The sequence below is a fragment of the Fomitiporia mediterranea genome, assembly GCF_000271605.1.
Source record: "Fomitiporia mediterranea MF3/22 unplaced genomic scaffold FOMMEscaffold_9, whole genome shotgun sequence".
Taxonomy (NCBI): Eukaryota; Fungi; Basidiomycota; class Agaricomycetes; order Hymenochaetales; family Hymenochaetaceae; genus Fomitiporia; species Fomitiporia mediterranea.
Window position 1 is genome coordinate 2,815,065 of NW_006760394.1, and position 16,336 is coordinate 2,831,400.

The window sequence follows — 16,336 nt, forward strand, 5'->3', positions numbered from 1 at the left end:
GTATTCAATCATAGAACTTACAACCAAAGTTCTAGATTGCCTCATGTATTCCTCATGTTGTCCTTATGTAGTCCTCATGTTTATGACTTCATTACTTTCCCATCTATATAAGCAAAGTGTATAAAGGAGACTACTTTCCTGTAGTCTCTCCTTAGAGCTCTCAGTTCCCTTTCCTTCACTAGTACTAGTCCTCCTCAAGCATAGAGCTTCAGAGTATTGGCTCTGACTCTTTACTAGCTTTAATAGTCCTTTGTCTTTGTACAAAGTGTTCCTAGCTAGCTATGTAGTTTCTCCCTAAGTAAGTATAATATTTTCCTTTTATCTCTTCAGGTTTTCTTCTAGTCTTTTCCTTTATACTTCTTACTCTGGACACTATACTCTTTCCAGATCCCCTCTCCATACAAGTATTCTAAATGACTTGTCTTTGGTTGAGGTTATTAAGTAATACTGTGCTAGAGTATGTGTTTAACCTTGGAGAGATAAAGACCTTGTCCTTAGGTTTTGTTACCTTTTCCTAACTGACTTAGTACCTACTCCTTCCTGTCCCCTCTCTCTGCTAATAGATTGATCACCTATTAGTAATGATTAGAGGTTAATAATACTGAGCTGGAGTTCTTACTAAGCAGGACAATAAAGGTAGCCTAGTTGATCTGGCCAATCTCTAGACTTGTGACTAATAGGGTTTTGTATATAAACTACTTGGTTCTAAGTCTTGAGTTAAGCTTTTCCAAACTTAGTTACTGTATTTTACAATTCCTAACATCCAGTCCCTCCTAAGTAATACTTTCTTGAACAGTATTACTACTATTGTAAAATACTTGCTTTATAATTAATAGGGCTAGGATTTAATTTTGGGTAGGATTTGTGTCCTTCCCCCCTTTTCTGTTTCCTTTGTTTTGTATGTCCTGTACTAGTATCTTTTCCTTTAGATACTTTTCCTGTTTATAGTCTGCCTCTTTTGTATTCTGTATTAAAGTGAATATAAATGCCTTTTCCTTTCATTTTGGCTAATTTTTATAGCCTACTTTCATGGCTGAAAAGTGAGAGCCACACTTGTGAGTATAGTTTTCCTTTTAACAGTTGTAACTAGTTAACTTATTAAAAGGGCTTCTACCTTTACCTTAGTTGCTATTATTCTGCTTTTAGTGTCAGTCTGCAATATGGACTGTGTGTCCTCTGCCTCCCAGTTCTTTACTAGCTAGCTCTAGCTTGACTAGTATTCAGACTCCCTGACTGAAATAGTACACTCTAAAGACCAAATTTAACTAGTAGGAAGTCATTCCCTCTTGTTTGTGGTTTCCAGTTTAGTTACCCCCTTTAGTTTTACTTCTGTTCAGAAGGTGTGTATGGAGCACCTTATTATATGTCCTTATGAGTGTAGAGGAGACATATAATATACTAATACCCTTTTTATCCTTGTATTAGGAGTAATTTTCTGATTTACTCAAATCATGTTGTTATAACAATTTAGTACTTCAGATTTGTTATAAGAATAGTTTAATGTCTTGTTCAGAACATTACTCACTCAGTTAAGAGCTACCATACTACAATTTTCCCTATTGTAGGAATAGTTTATTGTCTTGTTCAGGACTTAACTCACTCAATTAAGAGCTACCTTACTATAACAATCTCTTTTCCTTAGATTTATTATAGGAACAGTTTACTGTCTTATTTAGGACCTACATACTATAATATTCTCATTGTTCAAGATCTATTATAGGAATAGTTTAATGTTATATTCAGGACTGTTTTCTATTATACCTTTACTGTATCCAGAGTCTGTTGTCTCCTCCCATAGGAGTGACTCCCTTTTTAATAGTTTCCCTCAAGAAGTTTTTGTCTTCCTCACTTTTTGCTTTCAAAAAGTAACTACTCATAATTATTTCCCATGTTCTTCTGACCCATGGTTTGTTGACTGCTTCTACTTCTTCATACTAGACTATGTATTTCTGTCTTATTTGTTCAATAAGAGCTCTTGGTATCCTATCTGGATCCATAATATTGTTTATATCTTCTTGAGTAAATTGTGGTTGTATTTCTTGTTGTCTTTCAAGTTGTTGTATAATAGAATCTCCTTGTATAGTATTGTGTTCCTTCATTTTACTATACTCTTCCTCACAATTAGTGTGTTCCTCTTCTAATTGTAATGTTTTTATATAGTATGTACTATAGTCTTCTTCAGATTCATCTGTGTCCCTAGTATTGTTTCTCTTTTTCTGAGGTTGCCATCTCTTGTAATTACTAGTTTGTCTCCTTTTGTTATTCAGAGGTTGGTTTTCTGTAGTAGGTTTGTTGTTCAGCTGAAGTTTTTCCAACCCTTCTCTAATTTCTTTTGTACTTAAATCTGAAGCTAGAATACTAAAGTATTCTGAAGACTCTGATTTCCTTTTCATCCAGTCTTTCCACATTTGTTCTTCTTGTAGAACTATGTCTCCTGTGTCCTGTTCTTTAACTGGTATTCTTTTACTTATTAGTAAACCATACCCTAGTCTCTTTGTTAACCAGTTTTCTAATTGTGGTGGCTTTACTACTGTTGGATGATTTATGTGAAATTCCCTGATTAACTTTGCTGAATTAGTTAATCCTTTTCCAAATGGTTCCCAAGTATTATCTATGTCTGGATAGCCTAACCATTTGATCAAATATTGATATTTGTTCCTCCTTTTCCTACTATCTAAAATGTTTTCTACTGTGTATTCCCATTCCTTGTTGATTAACTCTGAGTCTGGATTAGTATACACTTGTCTTCCTGGGTATTCCTTTTCTTTATAAGGTATTAACAATCCTGAGTAGAAAACTGGATGAATATTCATCCCTTCTGGTAGTTTTAACTTGTAATTTACTACCCCCATTTGTTTTTCTATTTCAAATGGTCCTATATACCTGTTTGCCAACTTTCTAGTTGGTACTGCTAGATTTAAGTTTTTACTATCTAGTAAAACAAAATCCCCTTCCTTTAATTCTGGAAGATTTCCTCTGTGTTTGTCAGTATACTTTTTTATTTGTTCCTGTAATTTCTCTATTACTTTCTTAGCATTTGCTTGTACTATCTTTATTTCCTCTAGGTATTTGTCTGCTTCTTCCACATTTGACTTTCTATAATTGAAAGTCATGTTAGGATGTCTTCCATATATCAGGTAAAAGGGTGTATGTTTGGTAGTAGAGTGTTACTTATTATTATAGGCAAATTCTGCTGTTAGGATAAACTCCTCCCAATCTTCTTGTCTGTAATTAATATAACACCTTAGATACTGTTCTAATTCCTGATTTACTCTCTCTGTTTGTCCATCTGTTTCTGGATGGTAAGTAGTTAATAATGCTTGTTTAATACCTAGTTGTATACATATTTGCTTAGTAAAGTTACTAGCAAATTGTGGTCCTTTATCTGTAGTTATTTTCAAAGGTAATCCATGTTTTGAGAAAATATGTTGTATAAATAACTTTACTGTTTCTTTAGAATCTATTTCCTTTTTACAGGGGATAAAGATTCCTATCTTTGAAAATCTGTCTACAATTATTAGCACTGTATCTTTACCAGTTTGTGTAATTGGTAATCCTGTTATAAAGTCTGCTGTAACATGTTCCCAGGGTCCTGTTGGAATTTTCAATGGTTATAATGGTGGTTGTGTTTTTCCTCTCTTGTGTTTTGTCTTTTGACATATTACACAAGTATCTACATATTCTTTTATCCAGTTAGTTATTCCTAACCAATAATATGTTCTCTTTACTAATTCCAAAGTTTTTCTGAGTCCTGGATGTCCAGTTATAACACTATCATAATATTGTTAAACAATTCTGACTTTTTCTTCCTGTTTACCTTCCCTTAGTAACAGTATTTTATTACTATAATTAGTTCCTGAGTCTGTTTCTGTAGTTTCTTCTACTGTCATTGTTTTAATGTGTATTTCTGACTCTTTGAACATTTCTTAAGGGAGTAATACAACTTCCTGATTATCTTTTTCTTCCAGCTCATAGTCAGGTCTTCTAGAGAGTGCATCTGCTCTATTTTTCTTGCCTGCTCTGTATTCTATTTTGAAGTTGTATCTGCTTAGTTCTAGTGCCCATCTTACTTGCCTTCTGTTTAGCTACTTTTTATTTTGAAAGGTTTTCAAATTAGATTAGTCAGTTATTATTCTAATTTAATGTTTGGCTCCTTCTAAATAATGTCTCCAGTTTGCTAATGCCTTTATAATAGCATATAATTCCTTATCTGGTGCTGCATAATTTCTTTCCTGTTTACTAAAAGTTGAAGAATAATAAGCTATAGAATGTAATTCTTTATCTTCCTGTTCTTATGATAGTATTACTAAGCATGCAAAATCTGATACATCAGTTTCTACTACAAACTGCTTTTCATGGTTTAGCCTTACTAATACTAGTACCTTAGCAAATGCTTCTTTTATAGCTTTAAAAGAGGCTTCTTGAGTGTCTCCCTATGTAAAAGTTCTCTTCTATGATAGTAAACTTGATAATGGTTTTACTTTTCCAGAATAATCTTCTACAAATTTCTTGTAGAAATTAAAGAATCCTAGTATTTTCCTAATGTCTCTCTTTGTTAGAGGTCTAGACCATTCTAATATAGCTTTTATCTTGTAAGGATCTGCTTTTAGTCTATCTTGGTTGACTACAAAACCTAAGTAGTCTAATTCTTGTTTATTAAAGAAACACTTTTCTAGTTTACAGTAAAAGTCTGCTTTCCTTAATAATTGTAGCCCCTTTTTGGTTAGCTCTAATAGTTCTTTTTGTGTTTGAGCATAGATAATAATATCATCTAAATATATTACTATCCCTTTACCTATTAATTCTTCAAAGAGTTGATTCATAACTCTCTGAAATACTACTAGTGTATTCATCATTCCAAATTACATTACTAGTAGTTCATATAATTCTTTATGTGTTCTAAAGGCTTGTAAGTATTCTTGTCCTTGTTTTATCCTAATGTTATTGTATCCACTTTTAAGGTCAAGAGTTGTAAACCATTTTGCTTCCTTTAGATAGTCTGGTAGTGTGTACATTATAGGTATAGGAAATGGATCAGGTTCTGTAATCTGATTTAATTTCCTATAGTCTATAACCATCCTTGCTCCTGAATCCTTTTTGCCTACAAAGAATACTAGTAATACAATTTTAGAATGACTCTCTCTAATGTATCCTTTCTTTAGGTTTTCTTGTATAAATTCCTCTACTACTTCTTGTTCTACAGGAGTTAGAGAATATACTGGACACATTTTAGGTAATTCTGCTCCTTCCTTCAATTTAATATCTATGTCCTATCTGGAATGCTTTGGTAATCTATCTGCTTTATCTTTATCAAACCTGTCTAAGTAATCCTATAATTCCTTTAGCACTAATTCCTTTTTATCTCTTTCTGGGCCTATTCCTGATCTGTTTAGTACCTCTGCCTTTTCTTGTAAAGCTTTCTGTACTATACTAGAGACTTTGTTTAACTGTTTTCTAAGCTTCTGTTCTTTACTAGTTTGATAAGATAATTTTTGTTAGAGTACTCCTAACTCCTCTTGCTTGTTAGTTTCTGTTAACTAATAGGATGCTAGATTCATCCTCTTTACAGACAGTTCTAGAGTTCCTGACCTTCTTTTCTTTATAGGTAGAGGTGTACTTCCTGTACTTTCTCCCCTTTTCCTTTTAACATATTCATTATATAATGTAATGTTTTGCATTTTCTCTTTTACCTTTTGTATTTGCTCTTCTCCTAGTCTTGTCTTGTACATTATGTTTAGGTCTGCAAATTTCTTGTCTGCTCTAAAGGTAACCATTCTTACTTCATGTCTAGAAAGAAAGGGTTCCTAATATTGAGGTATTTTTGGTAACATTACCTGTTCTTCAGAGATAGTTACTTTATCTAATAGAGTAGTTATTTCTTCATCTGTATCAATATCTTTATCTGATGAATATGACCTTATACTAGATTCTGGTTGTATGTCTAGTATACTTCTTGAAGGGCTCTGTTACAAATCCTGTGTTGTTAAACTTTTAATAATGAAACTCCTGTAAAGTGTTTAAGAGAAGAACACAGGTGAATTGTTAAGTTTGAGGGGGGAGCTAAACTACAAGTCTTAGGAGACTAGAGTGGTTCTGAATAGGTGCAAGTTCTTCTGGCACAGTTGTAACCTTGGAAGAGAGATGTGAATAACAGAAAGTGTACTTTACAAAGTGTACAACAAACAATCTAATACAGAAAACAACAAAGACTAAGACTATGCCTTATGCTAGAGGACTTTGAGACAAGAGACAAGAGCTAAATCAATAGGTGAACTATCTGAATTCCCTCTGTATCTAGTACATGAGTAACTGTATTTATAGTTTTTCTGAGTTCCAGAAAAGTATAGTACTAATAGGGAAAGGTTATGGCTGAACAAAAGAAAAATAACAAAATATACAAGAACAAATAAGAGAACCTTTTGCTAGAGGTTGGAAGAAAATGGGGTGAAAATGTATGAGGAAAATTTTAAGTGGTCTGTATTCTAGCTACAGGAAATGTTATACAAAAGGGAAAAGTAAGATTTACATTAAAGGAAGTAGAAGGTTCTTATACTGTTATCATCTGATTGGTACAGACAAAGTGTAGAGAGTTCTGAGATTTCTAGCAGTCTCCTAAGATCATCACTTTGATTGCCCTAATGTCCTATGTCAATCTCAAGTACCAGTTGAGGTAGAAGAGGTCAGTTGAGTCTGTAAGGTACAGATGCCAAGAGGGGTCAAGAGTGAGAAGGAATAGGTAGATCTGAGCAGAACATACAAGTTCTGAAGGTGACAATTAACAAGACAAGAGTAGTGCAGAACAACAAAGCCACACTTTAGAACAAGACAATACAAGACAAGACAAGGCAAGATGGAACATTAACTGAGGAGACTGTCAAACTACACACTAAGAGTCACAGTAGAGAGTAACTTGATTGCTAGAAAGTACAAATTACATGAGGGTATTTATAGAAATTATGAGTCCTTTGTAGCTACTAGTCCTTTGTGAACAAATCCACCACTGTCTCCTTTGTATCAACCCATCCAGGACTCCAGATCTGAGTCCCCTTTGTATTGATCAACTAACTGTCTGAAGGCTCAGAGTCTTGCTTTTGTGAATCAGAACTAGAGTCTAGAACCCAACTAGTCCAAGTTGAGCAACCAAGACTATTGTGTGGGTGATGATGATGTAATCAAAGGATTGCTGACGTGAGGATGATGTGACTTTGATACAACTAAGCCCTTCCAATCAGAATGTATCAGAATGTATGTGTTGTGTGAGCATAACATCTCCCAGGTGTTTTAGAATGTGACTGTCCCCAGTCACACCCAAGGGTGTAAATTTGCAAACCAGTACACTTCATGTTTCAATCTTCTACTTCTTTTTGAGTTTGTCCTTCTTCTTTAACCATGTTGTTGTTGTAAGAAGTGAATCAGGTCTACAACTGAGTGTGGGCCCTTGTTTAAAGGACACAGGAGTTGCTACAGTATGTAAGGACAGTGGATTGGCTATTAGTAGTAACAGAGTGGAGGGCAGAACTGGTACAGTTGCAGGTAAGTTCTTGGACATTACATTGTCTCTAGGTCTTCTGACAAGACAGTACAGTCAGATTGGGATGCACTCACTGTATCAAGTGTACAGGCCAGCTTTGTGCTTACTACACTACAGTAGCTCATACTTCAACTCAAAACATGGGTGTTACAAATCAATACAGAGTATGGTAGCCACAAGGATGCTCTGATCAGTAAACCACTTTGAGGGCATGAAGATACTATGGCTGTTGACAAACTGAGTATTACTCCTCTAACAAAGTAGGTAGTAGAGGTTGTAGTTCTAAGACTGTCTAATGTGGTTAGACACACTGTCTAGGATGCTGAGACAGGTGCTCCTATAGGTGAACCAGACATTCTGCCAGGTTCTGAGCTAGAGTATGAGTTGTCTACATACTGAGCACACAAGTAGGATCAAATGCTGGATAATGAGAGGTTGGACACACTCCTTTGTGAGTAGTAAGGAGTGTAACCAGGCTGTCAGAATGATGAGGAGGACAACTTGAGCAGTATGTAGTCCCTTCTTTACTTATTGATGATTCGACTGACTACTACCAGTCACTTGATCTAGATGCAGATTACATATATTCAGGCAGGAGGCATTCTGTGTTGTACATATCAGACTTCTATGAGACAGACTGGGTAGTGGAGGAGGTTGAAAACAGGCAGGTTGAGTTACAGTTCCAGAACAGTTCTCCAGTGTCAGAGTCAGTGCCAGACAGTGGCCTGACACTTTTGACAAGTCAGAGGTGCAGCAGCTGTGTCTGTCAGCACATAGTATGCATTCAAGAGCACAGTGAGACAATTGCATACTTAGTATACAAGAAGAGCAAGATCCATTACTCTCTTGCAAAGACTAGTAAGGCAGTGAGGGATGTACAGTCAAGGTAGGGGAGGACAATAGTGACAAACCTGTACTCTGTGGCTAGGCTGTCAAGAGTGTGTCTGGAGGATCTGGGTAAGTTGTTCTGAGATCAATACTGATAGCTTTTAAAGACAACATTCTTCTAGGTGAACTCTCAGAACACTTGTTGGACAACAGTGAGTTCTGAGAGGATCTGGAGCTCAAATGCAAGCTTTGTGTCCTTGGAAGGTAGGTGGCTGCCTATTGTGTAATGTTGGATACAACAATACAGGATGTGGAGCAGCTACAGGCTAGGATGGGTGTAAAGGCAAAACATCAGAAGGATAGACAGAAGGATAGACAGAATTAGACATTCTGTTCAGAACAACTGAACCAGTGTAGGTGAGACAGTCAATGTAAAAGCTGCCTGTAGAAGCAGCCAAATATAATCCCCCCTCTGTAGTTTTGAATAGTATTTTCTGTATGTTCATAGTAATGTGTAATGTTACCAAAGTATGAGTGTGATAATTGTAAGGTAATAAGAGTGACTCAGCATTGATAGGTAAACAACAGAGGCAAGACCATATACATACTGAAAGTAAGGCAAACTAAAGGAATGAGAACAGAACAAGAACAGAACAAGCACAGAACAAAACTGAAAAAGAAACAGAACAAAAACAGAACCAAAATAGAACAAGAACAGTGTAAGAACAGAACAAGAACAGAACAGAACAGAACAAAGCTCTCAGTACATGACTTTGAGACTGTTGTGACTAAAGAAATGCAAAAGTGGTCTAAGGGCTGCTAGACAAAAACCTGTGTATGAAAAACCCAGTGGGAAAAAACATACTACAGGGAAAACCATACAGGTTTGAAGCATAAGTCTAACTATAATCTACAATTAGTTAAAAGCAAAATCAAAGAAAAACAGAAGATAGAGCAGAACAGGATCAGAACATTGTCTAGAATATTATAAGGGGTTAATAGAAAAAGGCAAATTCAAGAAAGTAAGGAACACATAGGTCTATAGTGGTTGGCCACAATTGGCCTTTAGTCAGAGTCAGAGTCCTTAGAAGGCTTGTCTGACAGTGGCAGGTTGTCAGTGTCATCAATTTCATCAGCTGGACCAAAGTTTTCAACAAGATGTGTAACTGGAATCAAGAGCATAGTGTAGGTAAAGTATGGAACCAAGCAGAATACTGTAATACAAAGACAGGAGACTGATCTGTCAAGTTCAGCTACAATATAGGATCCTCCTTGTGTACAACAGACTACTATGTATGGTCCAAGATAGTATGGCTTGGTTTTTCGTCCAAGATCCATTTGTGATTTAGAGTTGCATATAAGGACTAGTCAACCAGGTTCAAAGTTAAAATCTTTGATTGAGTGTTTGTGTGTTTCTTCAAATTGTCAGAGTGAAGCAATCCAGTCTGTATGGATGCATTCTGTGATAGCTTGAAGGTCAGCCAGACATTTCTGTAGTTGACATGCTTGAGTTGTAATGAGTTCTGTCATTGTCATGAGTTTGTCTAGTGCTGGAGCAAGATATGTTGCTTCTGTGATATTGAATAGGAGAAGTGGTTTAACACTATAGACAATAAAATAAGGGGACATACTAGTTGTGTAACAGATCATGATCCAATCCAACCAAAAGACAGAATGTGTGTGTTCATACCATTATAGTTCATTCCCTTCAGCAGCCTTCATAAGGGCTTCCTGTATGTCAAAGTGGTAGTGTTCAATAATACTATTAGCTTGAGAGTTGTATGTACTAATATGGATGTGATTGATGTAGTATTGGTTGTAAAGCCAATCTAGTGTAGCAACAAACAGGGTTCTGTTGTCAGTAATGAGTTCTGGGCATGCACCAAATTGACAGAGAATATCTTCAAAAATGAATTGTCCAATACTTTGTCTAGTTTCAGAACAGAGTAAGCAGAACTCAGGGTAGCCAGAGAGTGTGTATTGAGTGTGAACAATGTATCAGAACCCTCCTACTTTCAGCATGAACTTAGTGTCAATGTGTACCTTAGCAAATAATAGGACAATCTTTGGAACAATAGGAGGGATCAGGATTTGAGTTGTCTGACAGAGTTGGCATTTGTAGCAGGTGCAAATGTAGTACTTGATGTTGGGTCCAAGGCTAGGCCACCAGAAGCAGTTGAGAAGTCTAGCCCAGACAGAGTAGACTCCTTTATGTCTGAGATTGTCATACACAGTCTTGACAAGATTCTATTGTTGGTCAGGTTCTATTACAAGTTGGTGGTTGCTGTTCTGGGTTTTCTGCCACAGTCAGCCAGTCTTGACAAAGAAAGTGGTTGTATAGTGAACAAAGGTGGTGAATTTGTGATTTTCCATCCTAGACAGTCAGAGGCATGTTTCTAGGAAGGTCTTGACTTGTCTAAGACAATATTCTCTAGCATGTGTACAATTGGTTGTCAGAAATGTCTCAGAAGGTTTGGTATTGTTCAGAACAGTGAACACAGAACTGTAACAGAAGGTATAAGCTTGGTTGATCCATTCCTCAAAGTCATCTTCTTCTTCTGGGTCAGCTTTAGTGTACAGATGTCAAGACAGTCTGTTGGTACAAGCAAACTGTAGGGCCAGAACGTGTCAGAACTCAAAGTCAAACAGTAGGATTCTAGCAATCCATCTGTTGATTGTAGCATTTGACTGTAAGTCTGGGTTATTTATCATACCCTTAATGTAGACAGCATCCATTTCCACTACTAACTTCCTTACTCTGATAAGGTGAATTTGTAGGGCACAGAGTGTGTAGAACAATCTGAAGAGTTTGATCTTAGCTTGGGAGTATCAGGATTACACTTTGTTCCAGTTAATCAATCCAAATCAGTTGATTCAATAATGACTGTCAAAGTGTTCTTGTCCAAGATAGAATCCTACACCAATAATAGATGAGTCCACAGCAACAATAACCTCTATGTCTGACTCATAGTTAATAGCACATAAGGTAGGGCTATTAATAATAGCATCTTTGAGTTTGTCTATTACTACCATGTGTTCCAAACAGAACTCAAACAGAATGTTGTGCTTGGTCAAATGTGTGAGTGGTCTAGTAAGCTGAGCAAAATTTCGAATAAACATACAGAGGACACCTACAGTTCTGAGGAATCCTCTAACTTTGGAGACAGATTAATATGTAGGCCAGTTACAGATTTTCTAGACTTTTGAATCATCTGGCTCTCTTCCAGCATAGGTACACTTATGGCCTAAGACAGTTGTGTACAGTCAGAACACACACAGCTTCAGACTGGAGAACATTCTGTGGACTGCTTTGACTCACTGTATGACACAGTTTAGGTTGTGAGCATGTTCCTATACAAATTGTTGGATACCAGGGTTTCCAGGAACAGTTTTGTATGTTCTGTCTGGAAGTTTGTATCTTGTAGTTCTGCCTTTAACATAGACATCATTAGTGTAGGGTTGTGCTGTATTAGGAATTTCGTCCTGTAAAATAAAAGTAATATCACTGTGTATAATTTGAAAAGAATTAGTATAACCTATCAGAATAACAGTAAGTTGGAACGTTCCAAGTAGTGTCTGAAACATTGTAAGATTGCAAGAGTGTTCATCAAGAGAGTATTGGTCAAAGGCAACAAAGAGATCTAGCACAGAGTAAATGGCCCTTCCAGAGAAGGATTCAACAACCTGTTTAATCATTAGAGGTACAGATGAGTCTTGGATCAAAACTTGGTTGAGTTCCTGGAGGTTGTAGACTAGGCACAGAGACTTTCTGTCTTTCTTTACTATAGTAAACCATCAGGAATGGTAAGATGAGTTTGACAGCTTGTAAACTCTGGTGGTGATTTTGTCTTTAAGAATTTTCACAACTGTGTCAAGGTTTCCCTGTAGAATCCAGATGTTCCTTTGTACCTATAGAATATGTGGAACAGTCAGAATCAAAATCAGATCAAAGTATTCCAGGTCCAGGGTGCCTTTCTCAAGCTTGTTCCAGGCAAAGGTGTCCTCATACATTAAAATCAGGTTGATCAAAAGCTGGCACTCTTCTGGCCAGAGGAAGTTGTATGGATCAATGTTAAGAGCTTCTATGCATTCTTACATAAAACAGTGTGTTGGGACAAACAGCTTAGAGTGTAGTAGTAGTTCTGGCATGTCCTTCAACAGATTAGGATGCTTCTGTCAAACAATCCAAAACTCTTCTAGGAGAGTTCCAGCAACTGGTCTAACCTTCTTTACTACCTTCTTATATGCAAATATGTTTTCTCTAGGACTGTCAGGTGTGTATAGAACAAAGGGGTCTAATCCTGGGGTGGCTGACAGGGTGACTAGACAACCAAGGAGTGGATTGACTATGACAGAGACTAGTGTGTGTCTATTGTAGGATAGTGTGTGTGTGTCAGGAATTACAGCTTTGGTAGTATTAGAACTCAAATCAGAACACTGTTTGTCCTGAACACTAAGGGGCTGATTAACTAATATAAGAGTTGAGAGATCAGTAATTACTACAAATCCTTGTTTGTTACATTTCTGCAGAATGGTTTGTGTTCCAGTCATAACTCAGTACTTCTGTTGACAATCTAAGGGATCCAATAGTGTTATGGACTGGTTACTGTTAATGAAGTCCTTTGTTTCACATTCTGTGATAGTGAAGAATGGTCAGCCTAGGAGTGCCTTAAACAGGGCTTAACAAACAACTTGAGCTTGGAGGGTGATGTTGACTCTAGCAATATTGATCTTTACATTCTCAACAGTACTGAGTGTCAGTACTTGTCCAGAGTCAGCAGTTTCAAGCATAATTGCAAGATTAGAATACAGATGGATTCTGAGACGTTTCTATACATCCTTGCAAATGATGCAGAGTATTGCTCCTTGGTCTAGAATACAGTGGATTTCTTCAGTATCTTTGAAGATAGCTTTAACTGTACATAACAGTATAGCCTGTTCTACAACTGACTCTAGGCTCTACACATGCTGTGAGACTTGAGCTACAATTGTATCTTCAGAAGTCATTGGTTCCAAGGGTTCTGTTGAGACAAGGTGTGTAGTAGCATTCAGAACTCACCTAGTAGATGACAGTTCCTTGACTTACTTTCAGACATCAGGTGTAATTGACAACAGCTCCTTTAGGGTGAGGCTGATGCTAGAGTCTAGAATGTGAGAGACCATCTGCTAGACAATGACAGGGTCTTTGATAGGAGAGAGATTATAGTACTAATATGGTTCTGGTAGTGGTCTAACAGTAGGCTTGTCAGTATACTTTGATCTGTCATACTTCAGGGCCTGGCTTACTTTGGCAGGTGGTGTGGGCTTTGGTTCCAGCTTAGGTTCCTTGTCCTTCTTCTTCAGAACACTTGTTGTTCTGTGCCTTAGAACCTCTACTCTGTCAAACTTGAGCTTCTTACTAGTAGTGACTTTCTTCTTTGCCTCTCTGAGTAAGACTTCAAGTCTTTCAACCTTATATTCTGCTTCTAAGACTTCTTTAATATATACAGCTGGAACAGTAAACAATATTTAGGATACTAGTGCTAGTTTTACAATTTTGAGGAGGAACACTATATGTGGTAGTGTGTCCTGTACATCTTAGGAGACTTAGGCACACTTTCTAGGGTTGGTTGTGTAATACTGGTTGAAACAATCTATGAGTAGTTGTCCTTGGATTGTTGACAGAACAAACAATCTGTCAGGGAGAACAACCTTTCTAGATGTGTTCCAGATACACTTTCTGTTGTGAATGAACTCATTAACCTTTAGACACAAGCAAATGAAGTGTCTGTCTTCTCTACAGAAGGAGCAGTTTGTGTTGTAGAGCAGCCCTATAGAATGAGCAAATTGTGCAGATTGTACAGATTGTATACCTGTGTTTCCTGCAAACAGGGAACTGGTCTTACATTCAAACAAGTCTAACTTGCTTTAGAATGAGTGGAGCAAATCAAGGATGGTGGCTATGTTTGTGTCTTCTTTCTTTATTAGAACAGTTCCAGAACTTGTTGTTCTAGTTATATTGGCTGTCTTTCCTAAGCATTACAAAGCCATACCTCCTCACATAAGCTTGGCAGCCTCAACAACTTTAGTGTATGTGTAAGCCATACAACTATTGTGGTTAGGGTTGCAGGCTAGCAAACAGAGAGTTAGCTGATCTTTGAAAGCACTTATAATACTGTCAAGGAATACTTTGTTCCAATCTTCTTCCATGATTTCTTTCTTTGAGACTAGGAAGCTTACTATCTTCTAGAATTTGCACTAGTACTCTGTAAACTCCTCTCAGTTCTGGATTCTAGTGACAGCCTATTGTTAGACTAGGATACAGAGGTCATTCTTTACATAGTAGTGATTATAGTCAAGGGACAGGTATAATCTGAGAATTGCTACTTGAGCAGCTTGCTAATCTGAGACACTGTTTACAGCTTTGAGTATTAAGGCTCAGATCTCAGAATTGGATTAGTTAGTGTAATATTTTACTCTCTAGATAAGCTGTTGATCAGAAAGTTGGAACTCATCTCTAATCATTTCTACTTCTTCAAGGAACCAAGGTAGGTCCTACACATTAGTTCTGTCATAACAGGGAGTATCACAGCTTGTTCAGTACAGGGGCAGACTGGTCTGTCCTTAGATTGTAACTGGCAGAGTATTCAGAATGTTGGTTGTGGCTGGCTGGCTACTTAGAGTACTGGCTGTAGCAGGCAAGCTGCTCAGATTATTCTGTAAGCTCATCTGTTGAGACTAGGAACTTATTAGATTGTTCTGTGTACTCAGAACTGTCAGAACAATCAGAATTGGTGGAAATGCTAGAGTGATTGTGTGGTCTTCTTCTTGAACAGACAGAACAGGAGATGTAGAACAAGTAGAGTTGTGTGTAGAGGTTGATGGAAACAAACTAGGGAACAAACTATAAAATGTGGATAGTAAAGCTGAGCCAGATTGCTCAAGAGGTTGTACAGAAACCCCTTCAGAAACAGGACTGGGTGTGCAGAATACAGGTTGTGAGAGGTCACAGTTGACCAAATCTAATTTGGGTCCAGAATCTGATTCTTCTGTAATCAAGTTAGTGTGCTCTCAGTAGTGCTACCACCTATTGGCTGCTCAGCCTACTTGAGACACCTTGAGAAACCCCCCTTGTGGTGGGCTCCAAAATGTCAATCTCAAGTACCAGTTAAGGTAGAAGAGGTCAGTTGAGTCTGCAAGGTACAGACACTAAGAGGGGTCAAGAGTGAGAAGGAATAGGTAGATCTGAGCAGAACATACAAGTTCTAAAGGTGACAATTAACAAGACAAGAGTAGTGTAGAACAACAAAGCTGCACTTCAGAACAAGGCAATACAAGACAAGACAAGGCAAGATGGAATGTTAACTAAGGAGACTGTCAAACTACACACTAAGAGTTACAGTAGAGAGTAACTTGATTGCTAGAAAGTATGAATTACATGAGGGTATTTATAGAAATTATGAGTCCTTTGTAGCTACTAGTCCTTTGTGAACAAATCCACTACTGTCTCCTTTGTATCAACCCATCCAGGACTCTGGATCTGAGTCCCCTTTGTATTGATTGACTAGCTGTCTGAAGGCTCAGAGTCTTGCCTTTGTGAATCAGAACTAGAGTCTGGAACCCAACTAGTCTGAGTTGAGCAACCAAGACTATTGTGTGGGCAATGATGATGTAATCAAAGGATTGCTGACATGAGGATGATGTGACTTTGATGTGACTGAGCCCTTCTGATCAGAACGTATCAGAATGTACATGTTGTATGAGTGTGACACCTATCTAATTAGAAGGTCATAGTACTTTAATCTAGACAATAATAATGTAATAGTTTGCTAAGCTACTTACTGTGACACAACTTGTGTTCTGAGCCTGTAATAAGTATGTAATCTGTACATCCTGTGAGGAAAACAATGTGTGTAAGCCAATTCTAAGACTGTACACACTTACAGTTCTGTTTGTAAATACTTGTAATGTAGAATAGTTGAGTGTTCTCAGTGTCAG

The 16,336-nt window shown here is 37.2% G+C and overlaps 1 protein-coding gene across 1 annotated transcript; it reads right to left on the reverse strand.

Moving 5' to 3' along the window:
* Positions 1 to 2,498: 2,498 nt before the first annotated feature.
* On the reverse strand, positions 2,499 to 3,149 carry FOMMEDRAFT_49705 (uncharacterized protein; the record flags this gene model as incomplete). The annotated part of the gene is made up of 1 exon (XM_007269397.1): positions 2,499 to 3,149. A coding segment is annotated over one exon (651 nt), but the record flags the coding sequence as incomplete, so codon positions are not given.
* Positions 3,150 to 16,336: the final 13,187 nt, after the last annotated feature.